The sequence below is a fragment of the Marmota monax genome, unplaced genomic scaffold (genome assembly GCF_021218885.2).
Source record: "Marmota monax isolate L192 unplaced genomic scaffold, Marmota_monax_Labrador192_F-V1.1 WCK01_AAM20220418_F8-fsc00237, whole genome shotgun sequence".
NCBI lineage: Eukaryota > Metazoa > Chordata > Mammalia > Rodentia > Sciuridae > Marmota > Marmota monax.
In genome coordinates, this window is record NW_026694627.1 from 1343716 (window position 1) to 1366651 (window position 22936).

Below are 22936 nucleotides of genomic sequence, written 5' to 3' on the forward strand. Positions count from 1 at the left end.
TCTCCTCTTTTGGAAGACGAGGAGGTTGGGGTTGAGGCAGATTTGAAGACTGTCATTTTAGTTTGGGTTCTTCTGAGGCAAGGATTCCAGGGCAAGTGATTGCTTGAGTATGTGTGTGGGGGGAGGGGATTTGATTTGATGTGGTTCCAGAAGATACCAGTAAAGGAAGGGGAAATCCAGGCAGGGAAGAAAAGGTGGTAATGCAAGATGAATCATTAAACGGGCTACTTCCCTGAGTGGACAAAGCTCACCTCCACTGGGAATTCTGGGGAGTGGGACCTCTACTGGCCACCTCTGGCATACCATTGAGAATAGATAGCTGTGTATGCAAGGGACCCATGTTTCACCGACAAATGCTAAGCACTAACCATAAAGAGGAAAAGTTGACAAGCTGGTCCCTATTAAAATTTGGAAGTTTTACTCATTAGAAGATACAGTTAAGAAGTAGAGGTAATCTGCAGGGTGGAATAAAAAATTGTGAATACCTCTCTGCTGGGTTGAATAATCCCCCCTCCCCATAGGCACATCTACCCAGGACCTTAGAATGGGACCTCATTTGGAAAAAGGGTCTTTGCAGATGTAACTAGTTAAGAGATCAGAATTAGGGTGGGCTTTAAATCCAATAAGTGTCCTTAAGAGTAGGCCACTAGAGCTAGGCGTGGTGGCACACGCCTGAAATCCTAGCAGCTGGGAGGCTGAGACAGGAGGATTATGAGTTCAAAACCAGCCTCAGCAACAGGGAGGCGCTAAGCAACTCAGTGAGACCCTGTCTCTAAACAAAATACAAAATAGGGCTGGGGGTGTGGCTCAGTGGTCGAGTGCCCCTGAGTTCAATCCCTGGTACCCAAAAAAAGAGCAGGCCACTAGAACAGAGAGACGGGGAAGGCCAGGAGAGTCAGAAGCAGAGACTGGAGCAAAGGATCTACTCCTTTGCTGGGAATGCTAAGGATTGCCAGGAGCCACCAGGAGGAACGAAGAGGCGGAGGAGGAGTCTTCCTGTCGCCTTCGGAGGGGTCACGGCCCTGGACTTCAGACTCAGGCCTCTGGACCCATGAGAGAATAAGTTTCTGTTGTTTTATGTGCCATCCAATCCATGGCAATTTGTTACCACAGCCCTAGGAAATGAATATGGTGTCTATCTGCAAAGGGATTCTGTTCTCAGAATACATAAAGAGCACCATAAATGAACAAGAAGAAGACAATGTGTTGGGAAAATGGCTGAGTCTTGAACACTTCACAAAAGAAGGAATCCACACTGCAAATAAAAGGGACTTCATTTTATCAACCACAGAGAAATGCAAACTTAAACCACTGTGCACGTGCCCGCCAGAATGGCTACAGTAAACAGCACCAAATGTTAGCGGGGATGACTCACAGCCAAGTCACGTAATTGGTAGTACAGTGGCACAGTCAATGAGTGATAGAACAACTCTGAGAAATTTGTCATTAGTCAATTTTGTCATCCTGTGAACAGCATAGAGTGTACTCAACCAACAAAGACTTTGGCATCACCAGGCGATACAATCATACGGAGACCACCATCATGTACATGATCCATCATTGCTCAAAACATTTTCATTCAGGGCATGATTGTGTATTTCATAAAGCTAAAATTTCACATACTTGATAATCCAGAAATTTAACCCTTAGGTATGTATATGCCCACCAGAAATATGTACCTACGTTCACCAAAAGATTTTTTTAATTGTAATTTTTTGCAATGCTGGGAATCCAACCTGGGACCAGATGCATGCTGGGTGAGCACTGAGCTACACCTCCAACCCTTCACCAAAAGACATTGACTGCAACACTCCATACTTTTTTTTTCTTCAAAGCAGCAATATTTGTAGTAGCCCCAAACTGGAAACTGCCCAGATGTCCATCAATAGTAGAATGGAAAATAGTCATTTGTTTACATAATACAATGCTGTACAGCAATTAAAATGAACTATGATGACACACAGTCATTTGGACGTGTCTCACATCCTACCTCAGAAGAAGCCCGATGCAAAAGAGTAATATCTTAGGCGTCTGTGGGTATCAAGCGCCAAACAAGCAAAACTAACCTATAATGATGGAAATCAGGATAGTGATGGTGCTTTGGGGGTCAGTGACCGGATGGAGGCTCAAGAGGCAGTTCTGGGGGGGCTCTGCTGGTCCCCTGAGCCAGAGGCTGGTTCACCTTTGTACTCTTGTGAAAATTCACTGAGCTGAACTTTTCTGATCCACACACTTTTCTACACACAGAGATGAAGCAGAATGATATTTCAGTCGATGGTGGGGCCACAGAGGTGACAGTGTCCCCGAGAATTGCAATACAGTTGAAGAATTCCTACCAGCTGATGCCATCATGGCTGTCAAATCGCCACAGCTCAAGACATTACCCACACGTTTATGGCAATGCTGGTATAGACAAACCTACTACTGAGCTGCCAGTTGTATCAAAAGCATAGCACAGTTGGGCGCAGTGGCGCACGCCTGTGATCCCAGCGGCTGGGGAGGCTGAGGCAGGAGGATAGTGAGTTCAAAGCCAGCCTCAACAATTTAGCAAGGCCCTGTGCAACGCAGCGAGACCCTGTGTCTAAATAAAAAGAAAAAGGGCTGAGGGTGTGGCTCAGTGGTGCCCCTGGGTTCAATTTCTGGTACCAAATAAAAAAAAAAGAAGCCACCTGGAGAGACCAACCTACACCACTGGGGTTTCTGTGTTTCACTGGATTCATCCCTGTTGTGAAGTGATCTGTGACATTTTGATGAAATAATGATGAGGAAGGAAATCTATGTGCTAAATTAAACAAAACAAATAATGTGGTTAAAGGAATTGGGGTTTTTTGTTTTGTTGGTGCTAGGGTTTTAACCCAGGTTGTTCTACTACTGAGCCGCATTCCCAGCCCTTTTTATTTTTTTTATTTTGAGACAGGGGGTCTTGTTAAAGTGCTGAGAGTCTCACTCACTTGCTGAGGATGGCCTCAAACTTTTGATCCTCCTGCCTCAGCCTCCAGAGCAGCTGAGACCAACTGCATGGCCACCTGCATGACTAAAGGAATGTTTTATAGAAGCCACCACTTTCCATTCCCCCTTCCCCGACCCCCCCTCGGTATTCAGAACGTCTTTCATTTTAAGGAATGATGGCTGACTGTCACAAATCACCCCACTTCTCCTTGTGCTTCACCAATGGGGTCCATTCCCTGAAACCTTCCTCCTTGAGTGAGAGCCCTTCCTTCGGTCCCTACCTCCGAGCAAGGTCTGCATCCTGCTTCCACACCCTGGGGCTGCCCAGTCAGGTGGGCCTGGAAAACAAATCTCTGACCTGTACAAACCTGGGCCTTGGATCCAGCACCGCTTCCAGACTCCCTGCTCTAGAGTGAGCCTTAGCTGTCCAGTCCCCGGGATCCCAGGCGCCCCATGAGCCCAAGTCAAGACCTCCTCTCAGCCTAAACAATGATCTCTGCGAAGAACCCCTTCCACATAATGTCACATTCTGAGGTTCCGGGTGGACAGTGAATTCTGGGGGATCTTGTTCAGCCCAGGATGGGTATATTTAGAAAATCTCCCAACTGCCTTTCTATTCCCTGACAGGTATCTTCTAATGAACAAAAGTCCCAAAGTTTAATATAGTTATTAAGTCCCTGTCCCCCTTTATGATTAGTGATTATAATTTCCTGTTCGTGAAACACGGGGGCACCTCTCTCCCACTCCGGGAGCCATTTCTATTGGTGGCTTCTATTGAGACTCCTCTTTGGTATTTGAGTGGATTGAGGACACTGGCCAGGTCAGGCCCTGACAGTGTCCTCAATGCTGGGCTATGGCTGGTGGCCCCAGGTCCTTCATCCTCTGTTCCCAACTGCCCCTTTCCTTAGGGCCCAAGCCCCTGCTCCATACCCTCTGGGTTGCTGGCTGGGACCAGGATGCTTCTGTGTGGATCTCCTAGGACCCCCCATCGGGTGCGGTTCCCAAGTCTGGATTTCCCAGTGCCCTTCTAGAATCAGGCCGGCCATTCTCCTGTTGCCATGGGCACTGGTCTCTGACGGCCTGGCTGGCCTGGCTGGCCTTCCCTTCATTAGCTGAGTTGGTCCTGCCCAGTAACCTTCTGTTATGGACTGAATTGTGTCCCCACCTCCAAACATCATAGATTGACTCCTTAACCCACAACGTGACTGTGGGAGGAGACGGAGCCTTGAAAGAGGTAAGAAAGGTTCAGTGAGGTCCGAACGGCGGGACTCTGACCCAGCAGGTCTGGTGTCCTCTTACAAAGAGGAGGAAGAGGCCCAGAGGCATGTAAGCATGGACAGAAGCCCGTGTGAGGACAGTGAGAGGGGGTCATCCGCAAGCCGAAAAGTGAGGCCTCTGCACAAGCCAACCCTGCCTTGACCTTGGACTTCAGACCTCCAAAACTGTGAGAAAGTCCACGACTGTGGTGCCGTCTGTGGCACCCTGTCCTGGCAGCCCAGGCTGACCAGCCCTCCCTCAGCCCCTGGGCTCCCCGCCAGGAAGTGGACACTGAGATGAGGTCTGGGTGCAAAAGTTAATTTGGGAGGAGATCACAGGAAATAGCAGCAGGGAGGGGCTCAGCAGGGAGGGGAAGGGACAGTCCTCCCTAAGGCATGATGGCCTTATCAAGCAGGTTCCCCTGCAGGAAACCGGGGGACATGAACCACAGTCCCTCAACTCCTGGGCCACCCTTGCTGGGAAGTTAGACCACGACCCTTGGATGCACAGGTCCAACCTCGAGGGACAACAAGGCCACAGAATTCTTTGAAATCAATAATTTTGAGCGTCAGGATAAAATCTCAGCAGCCCTGACAGCGAAACATCTTCTCAGCCACCCGGGACTTTCGGGCAAGTTCTTCCAGCAGCATCTGTTTCCCAGGAGGAGGTTGGAAGGGGAAAGGAGAAGAGGGCTGGGGAGAAGCAGGGCAGGGACCCCCCCATCGCCTGGCCGTCTACTGCAAGCACTGTCCTCCCGATAGCTGGAGGGACCCCAGGTGTCCCTGACTGGTGGGAGAGAGGACAGAAATCCAGGGAGAGGGGAGGAGAGCGGGAGAGAAAGCTGTGAGAAGCTCAAAGACTTTGGCTTCACGGTGGCCTCACCTTTGTCTTTCAATTCCTTCTGTCACTTGGAGGCCTCTTGTCACTGGAGGAACAGGCAATAGGTCCTGGAACTCAGCTCAGCAGCTGCCACAGCCCCTGGGCAGGGGTTCCAGAGCCCGAGGCCCAGCCCAGCACTTCTCTGCTGGGCCCACTGGCTGATGAAGCCCAAGGTCCCTCCAACCTGCAGGCCCTTGTCTACCGGGCAGAAGAAGAAATCCGTGGACCTGCCTGGGCAGCCCAGTCCCCTGGGCAACTTTTCTGGACAATGTGCCCTTTGCCTTGGTCTCTTTCCTGACTCACCCTTGGGTTCTGACGGTATCTTTTGATTCACTAGTTGTGTCACTTTTTGTGAGTCATCTGACAGGTTTGGCTAAGGGTGAGGGAGACCCTCCCAAATATGGACCTTGAGACAAGGTTCTGGAGGATATGTGTAATGTAATAGGTGTAGGGAAGGAAGGCAACCAATAAGAGTGTGTCCTTCAATGTCAGGGACCAATTAGGAAATAGGGAGACCATGGTGGATGGTGTAAAGCACAGGCCCCAGAGTGGTATCAGCCGAGGGGCGAGGGAGCTGGGGTAGTTATACAACCCCATTCCCTGGTGCTTCTAACGTGGCAAAGTAGCCTTGGGGATCAAGTCCTCAGGCCTGGATGCAGACACTGGTGGCAGCTACAAGGACACAGGAATACACTAACTGGTTCAGCCCAAAGGAAAGGGGTGTGGGCCTAGAAGGATTCCACCTCTCATGACAGCAGCCGTCTTCGGTCATAACCACCATGTTTGCCCAGAGGAGCCTTAGCTGGTTCCTGCAGCCTGGTTTCCCAGAAAACCATAAGTGGACAAAACATTAGAGGGTATGCAGGGCTCTACAACCAACCCTGGCTCAGGGAAGCGCCCGATTCCTTGATGTTAGCTTGGAGTAAACCAGGTATGTTCTAGCCAGGGTGAAATCTATTCTATTCTAACCTCTTTCTGACCCAAATTGCAGGAATTCAACTGAGTCCCCAGTAAATGGCACTCTGCGACCCTGGATCTTGAATCTTCATTCTCATGGCACCTTGGACCCTGGTCGTCACCTCCTGGGACCAAGTTTTTCTGGAACAGAGGAGCACAATGACAGTCTTCGTACACTTTTTTTTTTTAATCATGAAAGTAATAAATGCATACAATAAAAGTTGAGGCACCTAAAAATGTATAATGACAAGTATGTATGTCCCCCGCCTTCATCCCAGCCCCCAGTCCTGACCTGCCATAGGCAGCCATCTTGATAGATGGCATCCAGCAAGTAGCTAATCCCATGTTTATATCTTTTTTTTTAATTATACAGCAAATGCTCTTATGAACCTTGCTTGTATTCACTTAAAAATATATCTTATGAGCTGGGGACAGAGCTCAGCTGGTAGAGGGCTTGTCTCACATGCACAAGGCCATGGGTTCAATCCCCAGCATGGCAAAAATAAATAAAAATTAAAGAAAAAAAATATAATCTTGGGGGACTGGGGCTGTGGCTCAGTGGTAGAGCATGTACCTTGCAGGTATGAGGCATTGGGTTTGATCCCTAGCACCACATAAAAGTAAATAAATAAAAATATGTCTTGACCACGTCCTTTGCAAATTGAAAACTAGGTTTTTGCCAATTTTCTGTAACCAGAGATAGTGCGAGGTCGCACACACCTGTCGGTCTCTGCACAGGGTACATTCCTGCAAGAGGGACATTGAGTTGGCGGGGTAGGTGGGATAAGCATTTTAACAGATGCTCCCAGGTCATCTTTCAAAGAGATTGGCCCCATGATCACCGTGACCACTGGTAGTGCCATGGGGCGCGGGCTCCTTCCACGCTCTTGGGGGCACCAGCCCTCCCTTCCCTAGTCTCCATCACCTGCTCGGATCATCTCGTGGCCCCTGCGGCCACGCCAGCCTCTACAACTTCCCCGCAGGGAGATGAGCAGACACATCATCCATCAGAGCTGGCAGGGGCAGGGTTGGCCACCGTGATCTACGCTTGGCAGAGACTCTCGGGCAGGTGGTGGAGAGCGAAGCTTCGCGCTGGCTGGAGGGAGGCTCGGAGCCTCTGCCTGGAGGTGGTGGGCATGGGAAGCTGGGGCAGATCAACAGAAGCATCTTCTGTCCTCGGCCCGGGAACGGATGCGCTCCTCTGGTTGGTTCTGAGCTGGGAAAGAAAAGGCGACTGTGAAGCTGGCAGCTCCTGAGGGGGGTGGGGGGGTTGGGGGGGCGGCGGCTGGACGTGTGGGGCCAGAGGCCCATGGTCCTCACAGCCCGGCTCTTCGTTCAGTCTCTGATTCCTGAATGCTGCAGCTCTCTCCCATCCTTCGAAATGTGCCCTTCTTTCCAGAGTGAAGCCCGATGGCCATGTGGATGGCAGTCTGAGATGAGGATTCCAGAGGCTCCTTGTCCCCATGAAAATGTCCCCTCCTTTGCATTGTTTTGCATCACAACATGTTCTGCTTTGCATGAGAGGTCAAGTAACTTTAATGGCTTCTGTACCCCAAATAGCTGCTAAAAGCCTTTTGTGTGCTGACAGATTCCCTGTTGCCAGTAGGGTCCTCTCTGGACCTTGGGGTTTCCCTTTGCTCCCTGGTACTGGGAATTGAGCCCAGAGATGCTTTACCACTGAGCTACAGTGGTAAAGTAAAAGCCCTTTACTTTTTTTTTCTTTTTTTTTTCTTCGAGACAGGGTCTCACTAAGTTGCTGAGGCTGGCCTCAAACTTAGAATCCTCCTGCCTCAGCCTCCCAAGTAGCTAGGATTACAGACATGTATCACTGCCACAGGCCCTTAGGACTTTTTTAAACCATGGAGGGTTATTCTGCTCCCACTTTTCTGCAAAAACCACCCAGCACCACTGGCAAAGACTGATGGCTGGGGATGGGTGTGTGACTCTGAGGGATGGGCCTCAAACCTCTGCCCGGTGGACTGACCCCCATCTGCTCGCTAACGCACCCTCATCTGCTGCCTCTGGTATTCCTTTCTCATCCTGCTGTTACTCCCTGTACTTCCCAAATACAGCCTCTGCACTCAGATCTCTGCTTCATGGTCTGCTTGTGGGGAAAACCAAAGTGAGAGGTCTGGTTATCCATCCCCATTTCCCAGATGAACAAAGCTAAGGTTCAGGGACTAAGCTACATATTATTACATCCCATAAAAGGAAATATATTACTTGTTCTCTGACTCCAGTTTCTGACCCAGAGCTCCTGAAATCCTTGTAGTTTCCTCAGTGATGGGGGTGATGGGAGCGTTTTCTGCAGGACTCTCTAATTCCTTGGCACTTCCTGATGGGGGGACTCTTGTTGGACTTACAGATAGCTTCCGGATGGGGGCTTGGTCAGAAGGATTAGAACTTTCAGCCTCACCCCTGATCAGAAGCTTAGAACTTTCAGCCTCACCCCACCCCATCCTGCAGGTAGAAAATCCATCTTGCCTGCATGACAAAGTCTCTAAACTATGGGGTCTGGAGAGCTTCCATGTTGGTGAATCCCCTCAAGTCCTGGGAGGGCAGCATAGCCCAAATCCACAGGGACAGAAGCTCTTATGGGCAGAGCCCTCCTGGATGCGGCTCCGTGCCCCTCTTCGTCTGGCCATTCATTTGTATCCTTTAGAATAAGCCAGTGAGCCCCAGGGAAGTGACTCCCTGAATTCTGTGAGCCAGGACCAAACTGGAGGAGGAGGTTGGAGGACCACCCAGATTTGTGGCCAAGCGTGGGTACCCTGGACATCCCACATTGGGTGTCAGACATGTTGTGAGTGTAGAAAAAGTTTTTCTTTTACAAGGTGAAGCAGCTTATAAAAACTTTTTAACAGCTCATTAAACCCATGCGCTTTTGAAATGTGTGTGTATTTCTCTCCATTAATCATTTTATAGCTGACTAATGCCTGGAACAGCTCCTTTGCAATACATAGAGAGCTTCATTGAAATGTTATAAAAATCTAATTGAATTCGGTTGTGCTTGGGTGTTTTCTAAAGTTAATATACGTTGAACATCCCTGATCCCAAATTCAGAGATGCTCTGAAATTTAGGATTTCGGATTAAGGATATTCAACCAGGTAAAGTGGAGGTAAACATATTCTACAACCAGAAAAACTCTGAAGTCTGAAGCAATTCAGATGAGGCGTATGCAACCTGTGTGAAGTAAAACATTGCAGGCAGCCATTGATTTAAACTGGTCACCTGCCCTGAGCCCAATAGACCAACTCCAAGTACAGTTTAGTCACTGTAATGGAGCGCTGTCAGGTTGGAGCCTCAGGAGTCAACTGATTAAGCTGCACCCAGCAGACCAGTTAAGCTCTAACCGACCGACTGACTGAGTTGTGGCCAATTAAGTTGTTTCCAATACCTTACTTCTGTTTTTTCTAAAAATGTCCACAGATCACATTTTGGTTGGAGTTCTCAGAAGTGGCTCTGGTCACCCGATTTCCGGATCATTGTTTTTGTTTTGCTCAAATAAGCTTTGCTAAGCTTAATCAGTGTAATGGATTTCCCTTTTATTTACTCTTGCCATGCTGATGATGAAACCCACTGAACTACACCCCCAGCCCTCGAATTTTCTGCTTACACCTTGTACCAGGACTCCCAAGGGCAGGCCAGGACCGTGGCTGGATGCTCAGGTGCTCTGGGCTCAGGTACTTCGTCCCCTCCCAGCCTGGAGTAGGTGGCCCAGGATGCTCTGTGGATCACATTTCTATGATTCACCACCAACCCTTTCCCAAAAGAGGTGAGAACAGATGAGACACCACCATCTTCAGAGAAGAAATGAGTTTACTTGGATTATGATTTGAGAACAGCGACTCTGTCGATGCACTTGACAAATCTCACTGTATCTCATGCACAGAGAAAAAGCTGGGGGGCTTTCTCCCCCTCCTCAGCTCCCAATCCATTTTCCCTTCATCAAAATATAGGGGAAACCCCCGTACTAAAGGCAGTGCAGGTCTTTGTCCCCAAAGCAGCAAGAATCAAGTCCTGTCACCAAGCAGAATGTTTCCTTAAATTCCTGTCTTTGCAAAGCCATCTAACAGTGCGGGTCGGCCCCTCACCCTGGCCCTCCGTTGCCTTTTCTTTACAAGAGCCAATGAGTTTCTGAAATTTCTAGAAGTGGGCAAGGATTCTGCAGTGTATCTGTAAAGGGATCCTCCATTTTTGTTGAATTCTTATTTATTGGAAGTGCTGGAGGTGGGGCCATCCAGGAGCACCCTCAAGATGCTGGGGAGTGTCTCTGTTGACAGGTTACCATCCCCAGACAGACAGACAGACAGCGCTCAGGCCCATCACAAGACCAGAGGACCCTCTGAAGCCACCTGCAGGCTCCACTCAAGGAAGGTGTGTCTGCAGGGGCTTGGGTCTCATGCACCTGGGCTCTGATGGAGCCTGCAGGTCAGAGGAGGGCCAGCTCCGGGTCAGAAGGGCAAAGGGCTGCCACACCCCTCCATCTGGAAACTTCTCACCCAGCTTGGAGAAAGCCAGGGGCCCAGGACACTTGGAGCCGTGGCTCAGCTTCCAGGGAGCAGAGCAGCCTGTTCCCTTGGGATTTTCACAGAATGGACCCTTCGCTGAGGGCGCACAGGAAAACGGACCCCTGCCCAACTCCTACTGGCTTCTCAGGCCCCAAGCTGCCTGGTGAGGAGCCTGTGCCCAGACTCAGGGCGGGAGGGCAGGTGGCGTTAGATGGCAGTTCTGTTGCCACGGCGTCTCGGCCTGCGGACCTTGACACCCCGGACCCTGGCCTCTGCAGAAGGCTGCTTCTGCTCGGAGTCCAGGTTCTTCTTGTACTCCTGGACCCACAGCTGATTGGGGTCAGCACAGACCTTCCGGCCGGCCGTGGTGGTGAAGCTGTGGGAAGGAAGGTCAGGGGCTCACCTGGGGCCGGGCAGGGCCCTGGTCCCCCTTGACTTTATGAAGAAGTGAGCGGGGAAGGGCAGGAGGGCCAGCTCCCTGCACGGCCCCTGCAACTTCCTGGCACATCTGTCTGTGTGCCTCTGTGTCTTGACCTTGGAAATGAATGGGGGGAGGGCAGTGCCGGACTGATTCAGGGTCCTCCCTGTCAGATGGTGGAGGCCCAGACCTGCCTCTAGATAATGTGGCCTCTGAAGGAAGAGACTCAGAGACTCAGCCCCTACCATAGCGAGGAGTCGAAAATGCAATGGAAATGCCCAGAATAAAGGACAGATGTCAAAGTGGGCACAGTGGCACACGCCTGGGGTCCCAGAGACTCCGAAGGCTGAGGTAGGAGGATCGCATGTTGGAAGCTAACCTGGGCAACTTAGCAAGACCCTGACTCAAAAAATAAAAAGGGCTGGGGATGTAGCGCCGTGGTAGAGCAGCCCTGGGTTCAATCCCCAGGACCAAAGTAAAATAAATTCCAAGGCAGACGGTACCAGTTCCCACACTGTATGGAAGTGAGTGGTTGGTAAGGATGCCACGGCCGGGGTGGGAGCCTGGGTTGCCCCCTTCCAAGCCAGCTCTGATCTGGGGACCCCGAGGCCATGGGACTGGGTACCAGCTGGGGAAGATTAATAACAAATATGGATATCAGATTTCATTGTGTGCTGCCCTTTGCTAAGGGAAACTTGTTTGCTAACTTGTGTGAGAGGCGTCTATGAAATTATGGGGAGCACCGATATCTGGCTTCATGGGTGACCTTGAACAAGTCATCTTTGTGAGCCTCAGTTATACTTGGTAAAGTGGGAATGATCACACCCCCCCCATAGATTTTTTTTTTGTACCAGAGATTGAACCCAGGGGTGCTTAACTGCTGAGCCCCATCCCCAGCCCTTTTTATATTATATATAGGTCTTGCTAAGTTGTTTAGCACCTTGCTAAGTTGCTGAGGCTGGTTTTGAACTTGTGATCCTCCTGCCTCAGCCTCCCGAGCCTCTGGGATTACAGGCATGCACTACTGCACCTAGCTTCCATAGAATTTTTGAGGGAGTCAGTTAAGATGGTATCCTATACCCCCCAACAGTGCCTTGGATATGTTTGGTGCTCTTTCAAAGATTTTGGATCTACATCTTCCTCCTAGTTTTAGGGGCAAGGAAACTGAGGCTCAGAGAGGTGAGCAGGGATGCACAGCCGACTTGACTTCTCAGAGACCCTGGAGGCGCCTTGTTCCCTGCCCCTCTCCTGGCGTAGTACTCACATCACCCCTGCCTTGACGCAGGTGCTCCCGCTGGTCAACTGGTAGCTTACCACTCGTTTCTGGGGAATTTTCTTGGCCGTAAAGTTGAAGCAGCAAGAAAAGGGGGTGACCACGGAGCCTGCAAAGAGACAGAGAAGAGCCATGTCCTTTCCCAGCCTGCTGCAGGCTCTGGACCTGGGATACGGAGCACAGAGCACCCTGCTGGTGTTCCACTCCCTGGGCTGCCTCCCTTGGGGTTTCCCCTGCTGCTTAGCCCTCCACCCCGCTTTAACAATGGCACCTAGGAACCATGACCTGCCCAAGAGACCCAGACGGGGGCTGGAGGTCTCACCTGTGGGGATGATGCATTGGACACAAAGGGCCAGAAGCAGGAAGCCAGCTATGATGCTCGGGGGACCTGCCATGTCCTGCAGCAGAAGTTGCAGCTCAGGGCTCCAAGGCAGTGCGTGGGAGGCGAAGGCCCGGGGAGGAGGCTGGTTCCAGCAGCACACCAGCCTCCCTCGATCTGCCCTTTATATGACGGCTCAGGAGAACCAGGCGCTCGGAGTCCCCGCCCTCACCACGCTTCCTCGAAAATCCTGGGCTCTCTGCGGTCAAGAAAGAGCGGGCAGCTGCCAGTGGTTTCCAGCTGAGTCAGGGGTTATATGGGTCTCAACGAGTAAGAGCTGGGGTGTGTGTGTGGGGGGGGGGGAAGGGCGGGGGGAGTGCCACTGCTCTGCTGGGGCCAAGCGCAAAGTCTTTGGATGCACAGTCAGAAGGCGGGAAGGGATGGCTCTGCTGCTCACTCCCTAGGGACCCTGGGTGAGTCACTCACCTCTCTGGCCCTCAGTGTTCTCAGCTGGCAATGAGTGGTAATCCTCATCTTCCTTCCATTCATTTGTGCATTCATTCACCAAATGTTTTCCTAGAACTGAGCCGGGTGTCAGCCCCTGGTGTGCTTCCCGTGGGGAGAGAGAGGGTGACCTTGTGTGCATAGAGAGGACCGGGTGCTGGCAGAGGGAGGCAGATCCAGCATCCATATGGATCCGTCTGCCGTGGTGGCACACGTGGGGTCTTGGTGGCTTCACAACTTACAGAAGCCATTTAGCCTGTAGGATCTGGGAAAGTCCAAAGGGCCTGAAGATGGACACCTTCCCCAGGCAGCTTCTGACCCATGTAGGCTGGAAGGATCCAGAAGGTAAGTCCAATGTGTCCCTACACTATGTCCTGAGTTTCCAGGCAACACAGTCCCAGCAGGCAGCCTGTTAAGTGTCAGTCACACACCTCCCCCAGGCACCTTGAGATCCATGTGTCATCTCTACACCCACCAAGTCCCAAGTAGGTCACCTGTATTTGCAGAATGGACATGGGATGAATCAACTTTGGGACTATTTCCCCTGGACCAGAGACACAGCAAGTCCACAGTGGCAGGTCCCCAGATAGGGCAAGACCCAAGTCGGGGAGGCCAGCCAGGGCCAGATCTCATTGCCCTTCTTTACGGAGTGAATCCTGCCAAGAGCCCGACTCAGCATTTCACTATCTTTGAATCTGTCCCTCTTTTCCTCTCTCTCCTCACCAGCCAGCAGGGACAATCGTCAAGGGGCACAGTAGTGGGGAGGGTGACAGGAGAAGTCATGGTCCAGCCCTTCGCAGGTGCTGGGGCTTTTCATCCTGATACCTTCTGACACCCGGTCCTGACCTTTGCACCTCAACAATTCGGGGGTGACAGTCCTCTGTGGGTCTGGTTTGATGACTCAGTGGGTGCTGCAAGAGGGACAGAGCAGGAGGAAGAAGCAGAGAAGAGATGGCCACGCGGGCAGGAGAGTGGACAGGGGTGAGCAGGGCTCTGCCCCTCGCTGTCTCAGTGTCGCAACCAAAGTGGGCTAACGGAAGGGCATGGGGTGGGAGGCTTGGGATGGCACCGTACCCCAGATGAGTAACACCCCAAGGGATTTTCCAAGGCCTCCACAAGCATACAGAGTCTTCATGCTGTATCTAGGGAGGAAGTGAAGGCCGGGGCCACCAACCCCGCCGCCCGAGGGGGAAGATGGGTATCATAAGAGGAAAGGGACCAGATACTATCCAAGGGCCCTTCTCCTGGCTCCCAAAATGGGAATCCCCACCCTTCCCCGTCTTGAAGGGGTGGGATCTGACAGCCAGAGGTGGCTAAAGTAAGAGTGGGAGGAGGAGGTCTAGGAAAGCAGGAGAGAAAGGAAAGGTGGAGGGAGAGGAGGAGGAGGAGGAGGAGGAGGAGGAGGAGGAAGGGAAGACAGAGGAGCAGAAGGCCCCTCTCTTGGCCTAGGTCTTTCCATCTGATCTCTTATCCCCACCCGTGACCATCACACCACAGAGGTCAGCTCTGTGGTCTAGTGACCCCTGGCAGGTCTGGTGGGAAGGAGTCTGAGGACGGAAAGCCAACTGGGAGATGTCCAGGGGAGGCACAAAGCGGGTCTGGACCTAGTGGAGGCAGGAGAAGTCCAGTTCCGTTCTCCACATTAGATAGACCTCAAAAACCTCCCGGAGAGGGACCGGCAGAATGTGAGGGGCCCCTGCCTTGAAGTCTGCCCATCTCCACCTGCTTTGAAGTTTCCTGCGTGGGAAACTTCGTCTCTGAGGCAACAGCGTTGAGAGGTGGGGACAGATGAGGTGACTGGTTCATGTTAGGTCACAGCTAGCAATGAGCAAGGAAATGCAGGCCAGGTCACAAGTGTTCTTTAGATTAATTTAGGGTCCTTCTTTAAACTACTTCCAAAGTAAACAGGAAAGCAAAGTGTGGTGGTTAATTTGTAGAAAAGAAACCGCAGCAAAGGAGCTAATTGGGAACTATGTCAAGAGAACAAGATTAATGGGACTAACTCTTGATAGGGTCCGCTGATGTTGACCTAAAGCCAGGAAGTAGGGCTAAAGGTGTTTCCATTTGTCTGGGAAGGAAGATTCCTTTAGCAACACAGGTGCACTAAGGTAACATCTGACCAGCAACTGACCCTAGTACTCACATTTAACATGGGATTGACCGGTAGACAAAGTCCCCCTAAACAGGAGGGCCATCAGGACCAACTAAGGTCAAAAACTTCACCGCCCAACTCGAAGGAGGAGTTGAACACCTGATTGGCAAAGAGTAGAGAGGTGGTCCCCAGTTCTCCTGGTCAACATCAAAGAGTCATAAAATTGGGGACAGCATTGCCTCCTTTGTTGTCCTCTGCTTGGAGAGAACAAGAACCGAGATCTGGAGTTTCACCTCCCTGCTTTTCTGTGACAGGTCACCAGGGCTCTGCCCATGTTAATGGATTAAGATTATTATCATGGAAGTGGATTCTTCTTTTTTTTTCTATATTTATTTATTTTTAAGTTTTAGGTGGACACAATATCTTTATTTTACATTTATGTGGTGCTGAGGATCGAACCCAGTGCCTCGCACGTGCTAGGCGAGCGCTCTACCACTGAGCCACAACCCCAGCCCAGAAGTGGATTCTTGACAAAAAGATGAACACGGTCTCCTTCTTTCCTCTCTCACGTGCATACTCTCTTGCCCTTCTGCCTTCTGCCATTGAATGACACAGCAAGAAGGTTCTCTCTGGATGTGGGCCTCTCAACTTTGGACTTTGGACTTTCCAGCCCCAAGAACTGCAAGAAATTTCTTTGTCAGTTACCGGGTCTTTGGTATTCTGTTATAACGACATAAAACAGACTGGGACATCTAGCTAGGCTGCATTCCAGGTTGTGGGTGAGAAACACCTGCAGGGTTCCAAGAACCCACCTGCTTAAACCCCTCCCTATACCTGGAGAAGACCGGCTAGTAACCATGGCCCAAAAGGACCACGGATGTGAGAGTCACTTGGCAGGGCTGAGATCTTAGCGTAACTCTTCATGACGAAGGTTATTAATTCCCCTGTGCCTTAATGCTAGTATCTTCCTCTGTGAAATGGGAAAAAGCACTTGGTCCCTGTTCAGTGTAGAACAAGTGTCCTCCCAAAGATGGTCATTCTTGTTATAGCAATCTATTTACAAGCTGGTGAGCTGACTAAACCAACAATCCACATTCAGTTCTTCCATGAACTTTAAGTCATTATTACATTTAACTTAATCTTTACAATGATGACCCTTAAGAATAGATGTGAACATTCTTCTTATAAAGAGAGGAAAAGTAATTTGGCCAAAGACACATACTCCCTAACTCCTCCTCAAGTTTGAAGCCCAAACCTGAAGAAATACAGGGTTAATATGTGGGTAGGGAGAGAGAGGAAGGCTTAGGCAGAGAGAAAAATGGACAAACTGATCCTAAAATTCAGATGGAAATGCAAGGACCTCCAAAGAGCTAAAACACCTTTTTGATAAAAAGCAAAGGTGCAAGTCTCATATTCTCCAATTTCAAAACTTACTACAGATCTACTGTCAGCAAGAGAGTTTGACACTAGCATAGGAGAGACACCTAGATCAATGGAATGGAATTGAGAGTCTAGACATAAAGTCATATGTGTAAGATGAACTAACTTTCAACAATGGTGAGGAGACCATTCAATGGGGAACATTTTCAACAAATGGTGTTGGGACAATGGGATATTTGCAGCAAGAGAATGAATTGAACCCCTACCTCACACCATACACAAAAACCCACTCAATGTGGATCAAAGACTTTAAATGTAAGAGTGAAACCTATAAAATTTGAATTAGGAAACAATTTTTTAACTATGAGGTCAGATCTGTGGTCAGATCTCCACACTTTCTCTCACATCTTGCTCTCCCACCATGTGACGGCATATGGTATGGGATGATTCAGCCAGTGGACCCTCATCAGATTAGTGGCACAATAGCATTTGGACTTCCAAGCCTCCAAAACTGTGAGGAGCACAAGCAACCAAAGAACAAACAGATAAAGTGGACTTAATCTAAATTTCAAATTTTGGGCATCCAAGGATATTATCAATATGAAAGACAACCCACAGCCCCAGGGGAAATATTTGGACTCTTATACCTGATAAGAGCCTAGCATCCATCTGGATGCAGTAGTAGTAATCCCAGTGATTCAGAAAGCAGAGGCAGGAGGATCACAAATCTGAAGTCAGACTCAGCATCTTAGCGAGACCCTGTCTCAAGATTTAAAATTTAAAATAAATAACTAAAAGGGCTGGGCCATAGCTTAAGTAGAGTGTCCTGGGTTCAATTTCCAGTACTGCAAAAAATGGTTGGAGGTAAATTTTACAGTATGTGGTGTTTTTCATTTCTTTTTTATTATAATTTTTTTAAAAAATGTTGGCAAAGAAGCAAGAACTGTCATTCATTGCTGGTGGGAGTATCAATGGTGCCGTCACTTTGGAAATGTTTCCAGTTCCTTAAACACAGAGTTATGATATGACTCAGCAAGGCCACTAGTGGCTATATATCCAAATGCATCAAAACATATGAGCACACAAAAACTTGCATGCTGCTATTCTTAGTAGATTGATTCATAATAGCCGAAAAGTGGAAATAGCCTAAGTTTCTATTAACTGATGAGTGGATAAACAATCAGTGGCATATCTATACAGTGGAATAGTATTCAACTATAAAAAGGAATAAAATAGTGATATGTGCTACAAACAGGTGAACCTTGAAAAACTTACACTAATCGACAGAAGTCAGACACTAAAGGCACATATTATATAATTCCATTTATAAGAAAAGATCAGAATAGGCAAATCCTATTAAAGCAGACTAGTAGTTGCCAGGGTCTGGGTGAGTGGAGAAATTAGGGACGGGTTTCTTCTGGGGTTGAAGGAAATGTTCTGGAATTAGATCATGATTATTTATTGATGGATGATACTGATAGTTAAATTGTGCTGATGTTAAATTGTGCTCATGTTCAATTGATTAATTGTGCTATTCAACTTATAATTTAGAGAGAATAAGAAGGTGAATTTTGTGTTTTGTCAATTTTATCTCAATAAAAAATAAGTGGGGGGGGATCTTTTTCAAAATGTTTATTCAAATGATGGGGCCTCAATGGCTTTATTCAGGCCACACCCAATGCCAAAGACCTGGCCTGTCTATCCAGGGTGGCTGACACCCACCCAATAGCCTGCTTTATCAGACTGGAACCTGAAAGGGCACAGGAAGGTAGGTGGCCCTAGGATTTCCCCTGGGCCTCTCCTGGGCACCTCCTGACAAGCAGGTAGAGGAGGACGCTTCTGTCAGGGGGGTTTGTACAGCTCAGTTCTCAGGGACCCCATGTTCCGGGGCCCTTCTCTCTCTCTTTTGATTCCCTGGGAGTCTTCCTCAGGCCCCAGAGCCCTCTTAGTCAGGTCCTTCTTATATCAAAACCTACTCTACAGAAAGGCAGCGAGTGGCATTCACTCTACACAGTGACAGATAATAGCTCAGAGTAAGTACCAGGGATTGAACCCGAGGTGCTTAACTCCTGAGCCACACCCCCAGCCTTTTTATATTTTATTTAGAGACAGGATCTTGCTGAGTGGCTTAGGGTCTCAAAAAAGTTGTCGAGGCTGGCTTTGAACACATGATCCTCCTGCCTCAGCCTCTCAAGCTGATGGGGTTACAGGCATGCCCCACAGTGCCCGGCTGTAAGAGCCTTCTTGTAGGTGAGCCCTTTGCAAATGAATCCAAAAGGTCCTTTTTCTCACTAATGGAGAAGCAAGTTGAAAATACAGAAAGGGGGACGGAGAGAGTGGACCCAGGGATGTTGGCCCGGAAGCAGAGAGGTCAGTTACCCATTGGGACTCTGCATGAGATGTTCCTCTAGCTCTGTCTGCTAGGGGGCCTAGAAAGAAGGACACAACCACGAGCAAGCCCAGCTCATCCATGGTCCTGGAGGAAATGGCAGCTCCAGTTCTGGGGCAGGAAAACTAGAGGCTGGGACATCTTTTTATGTCAGAAAATCAGAAAGTGTTCACAGAATCAAAGGGGAGGGGCTGGGGCTGGGGCTCAGTGGCAGGGCGCTTGCCTAGCACGTGAGAGGCGCTGGGTTCGATCCTCAGCACCCCATAAAAATAAATCAAATCAAATGAAAGTATATTTTAAAAAAAGAATCAAAGGGGTTATTAAGATAAAATGAGGCCAGTAGGTGGGCCCTAGTCCAATATAACTCGAGTTCTTAAAGAAAGGGGAAATTTGGACCAGAGACCAACATGGACAAAGGGGAGATAAGATGAAGAAGATAACTCCTCCCCCAACTAGTCTGATACAGATAAGTGAGATCCCCACTTAAATCATCCCTGCTTTGTTAAAATGCAAATGTATTTCTTGGTATGGAGACAGAAGATGGTGCTGGACGGAGGCCCAGGACAGCCTTGTTCTCAGCCCCATCTCAGACTTCCAGCGAATGGATGCTGTTGAAGCTACCCAGGTAGTACCAACGGGCTACACAGTCCCAGCAAACTGACAAGGACAGTGAAGGAAAGCTCTCCTCTTAGTAGAATGTCAAGTCATAAACACACACACAAAAAGCAAAGAAATCACCCACAAATGCTAAAACTAGCAGGCGAAAGCAGGGTGACCATTTGTGAAGACTCTTCAAGGTCTCCCCACAAGTCACTTACGAATTACAGAGAGAAAACTAGTCACTGGGTAGTAAAGAAGTCTAATTTTTTTTTTAATGTGAGTCTTCCTAGTGAAGTTTGAAACAGGTTAAAGGCAAACCCATAGCCCCATGGAGGGGTAGCCATAGTGGAGTGGAATGTTCTAGTCTCAGACCTGCTAAAAACTAGCTGTGGTCTGGTCACTGGTTTCTCCCGTGCTTCAATTTCCTCACCTATGAGATGGAGGGGAGGCAGGGGCGTGACCTCTTTCAGGTGGTCTCGCAGGGTCATGAGAATCCAAGGAGATAACGGACAGGAGGGCCTTTGGTAAATTTCAAAGCACAGCGCACAGGCTGTGAGCCCCACAGGAGATCCTCAGGCATTAGACAGCAGAGGCGCAAATACTAGGTCAGTGGGGTCTTTCTGGGCCCCTGAAATTGAACTCCAAGTCAGTCTGCCCTACTGGGCCCTGAATGGACTTTAAGGAGAAAAATGAGCCACGCATGGTGGAGCACACCTGTCATCCCAGCTGCTTGGGAGGCTGAGGCAGGAGGATGGCAAGCTCAAAGCCAGCCTCAGCAACTTAGTGAGGTCCTAAGCAACTTAGCGAGACCCCATCTCTACATAAAATATATAAAGGGTTGGGGGGGGCCGGGAATGTGGCTCAGTGGTTAAGTGCCCCTGGATTCAATCCCTGGTACCAAAAAGAGAGAGAGAAGAAGAAGGAGGAGGAGGAGGAGGAGGAGGAGGAGGAGGAGAAGGAGGAGGAGGAGGAGGAGGAGAAGGAGGAAAACAGTACCGAAAATCTTGGGGCCAGGGCTAGGCGCTCAGGGCTTTTCTTGGTGCCCAGGGCTAGGGGACAGAGAAATGTTTCAAGGTCCTGCTTAGCAGAGGCATTTTGAGGGTTGAAATATCTCCCTCCTCCCCCAACTAATCTGAACAGATAAGTGAGATCTCCACTTAAATAACCCCCGCTTTGTTAAAATGCAAATGTGTTTCTTAATATGAGGAACACATCCCACAAACTAGTCGGATTTGGTGGCGCACACCTGTCATCCCAGCTATGTGAGAGGCCGAGGCAGGAGGATCTAAGTTCGAGGTGAGCCTAGGCAACTAAGGGAGACCCTGTTTCAAAATAAAAAATAAAAATAAAAAAGAACTGGGGGTGCAGCTCAGTGGTAGAGTACTTGCCTAGTATGTGCAAGGCCCTAGGTTCCACCTCCAGCACCCCAAAAGAAAAAATGAAAACCACCAATCCCCCCTGCAAACCCACTGAGGAAACAGAATCAAATCACTCACTCCTGCGTCCATCCATGCCGGCATCCACCTCCCCCAGCCCTGCCCAGCTCCTCTGGATGGTCACCTGGTCCTCTTCTTGTCCCCATTTTGCCAGTGAGAAAACTGAGGTCAGAGAGTGTGATGACTTGCTGGAGACCCCTCAGCCACGACACAGCAGGCTCGTCCTATATCTCCCTGGGAAAGCCTGTGTCCTTGTCACGGTGCCAGGTGGACACGCTACTGGGTGCTGTCCATTCTGCTCCCTGGGGCACTCTGCAGTCCATCCCCTCCTTTCAACCCTCACTGTCCCCTTGGCCACTCAGCCTCCCTTGGCTCCCTCCTGCCCCGACACTGCCTCCTAAGACAAGGTCGACAGAACATCCGGGGTTGGTGGCACCAGGAGACTGTAGAAGGTGCCAGGAGGGTGGGGGCAGGGGCTGGGGTGGGGAACAGAGGGGCTCCCGTGCTATGCGCAGGGGCGGTCCTGGGAGTCACTTACCTGGAGGCGACCCAGTGACCGCCTTGGCACCAAGCGCAGTGTGTTCTCCCCTGACTTATCGGATGGGGGGCCGGAAGTATGGGAGGAGAGGAGGGGCCTCAGGAGACGCCTGTGCATCTTGGCATGAGGGCTCAGGAGCCCAAGGTTCACAAGGACTTTCAGGAAGTTGGCTGGCAACAGGCAGATGGGGACAGGGACAGATATGTGGGGTGGAGGCCCCTGTGAGGATGAACTCCTGCCCACACATCCAAGCCCAGTCCTGGAAGGGGTGTGGCCCCAGGTGGTGGCAGGGGGTGACAGGGGGCAGCTGTGAAGTGCCTTGCCCTTTGGTCTCTGGATGAGAAGGCTTTCAAGAGCTTGGCACAGGAGGTGCAGATGGTGGCTGAACCCAAGGACACTGCTAGTGGCTGGCCCAGTCAGGATGACACCCGGGGATTGGCTGCAGCCTGAGGGACCTGGGGACACCTCTGTATGTCTCGGTGCCACACTGCTCAATGCCTCTAGATGTTGGAGGCCCAAGGGGAACAGAAGCAGGTATCATGAGGTCAAGTTTAAAGAAGACACTAGGAGGACAGCAGTGGTGGACAAAGCCATCCAGAGGCAGTTCCTACCACCCCCGGGGGCTGCGGGAACCTTCCAGCGGGGGGCGCTGTGCAAGCCGCCCTTGGCTGATAGCCACACAGGCGGCTCAGACTCCGATGAGGAAGTCCTGCCATCCCTGGCCATCTGGGATCTGGGCAGCACCCATTTTAGACTCAATGCCCTGAGAGCTCAGAGTCCACTAGAAAAACAAACACATAAACAAGGGACTTCAGGGTAGCATGATAAGGCCTAAGGAGCAGAGGCGTTGGAGCAGCCAGGCCTGGGTGCAGATCCTGGCTGAACCAGCCATGTCCGCCATCAGGAAGTGGAGATGAAACCTCTTCCTTCCTGGGGTATCAGGAGGGGCGCAGGGGCACCGCCGAGCATGCCTTCCTGGCGCTGCGCCTCATGCAGTAAACGTTAATGAGCTGGAATTGCTCCTGCCACGCACTTGCGAGTACAAAGGGCTCTTGGTGGGGATCAGGGACGTTTCAGAGAGGGACAGGGAGGAGATCCAGGTGGAAAAGGTGCGAGGGCCTCCCAGAGTATGGGCAGAGAGCAGCCTGGTGAACAGGGGACGTGGCTGTGTTTTTGGAAAGTGAGGGAAGGCGGTGAGGTTGGCAGGTTGGGGCAGGGAGAGAGACAGTGCACAAAGTACCCACGCTCCCTGCCCTGAGCACACGGAGCGTGTCATTCACTAAAGCCCTCCCAGGCTGAAGGATACCAAATACCTTGACAGGGCTGGGTTGACAGGTGGCCAGGGGGCCAGTGGCGTGCTGGTCAGGGTTCACAACTCGCTCTGTGGGAGGGCTCTCTGATTAGTGGTGTTTGCCAATTTCTGTGCTGTCAAC

At 50.3% G+C, this 22936-nt stretch overlaps 1 protein-coding gene across 1 annotated transcript; it reads right to left on the reverse strand.

Annotated features, from left to right (window-relative positions):
- Window positions 1-9871: 9871 nt before the first annotated feature.
- Ccl24 (C-C motif chemokine ligand 24) lies at window positions 9872-21706 on the reverse strand. The gene is made up of 4 exons (XM_046422850.2): window positions 21504-21706; window positions 12568-12823; window positions 12237-12354; window positions 9872-10930 (listed from the first exon to the last, which is right to left on the reverse strand). Exons 2-4 carry the CDS (start codon window positions 12638-12640, stop codon window positions 10762-10764), a joined length of 360 nt encoding a protein of 119 aa, XP_046278806.1. The 5' UTR covers window positions 12641-12823; window positions 21504-21706; the 3' UTR covers window positions 9872-10761.
- Window positions 21707-22936: the final 1230 nt, after the last annotated feature.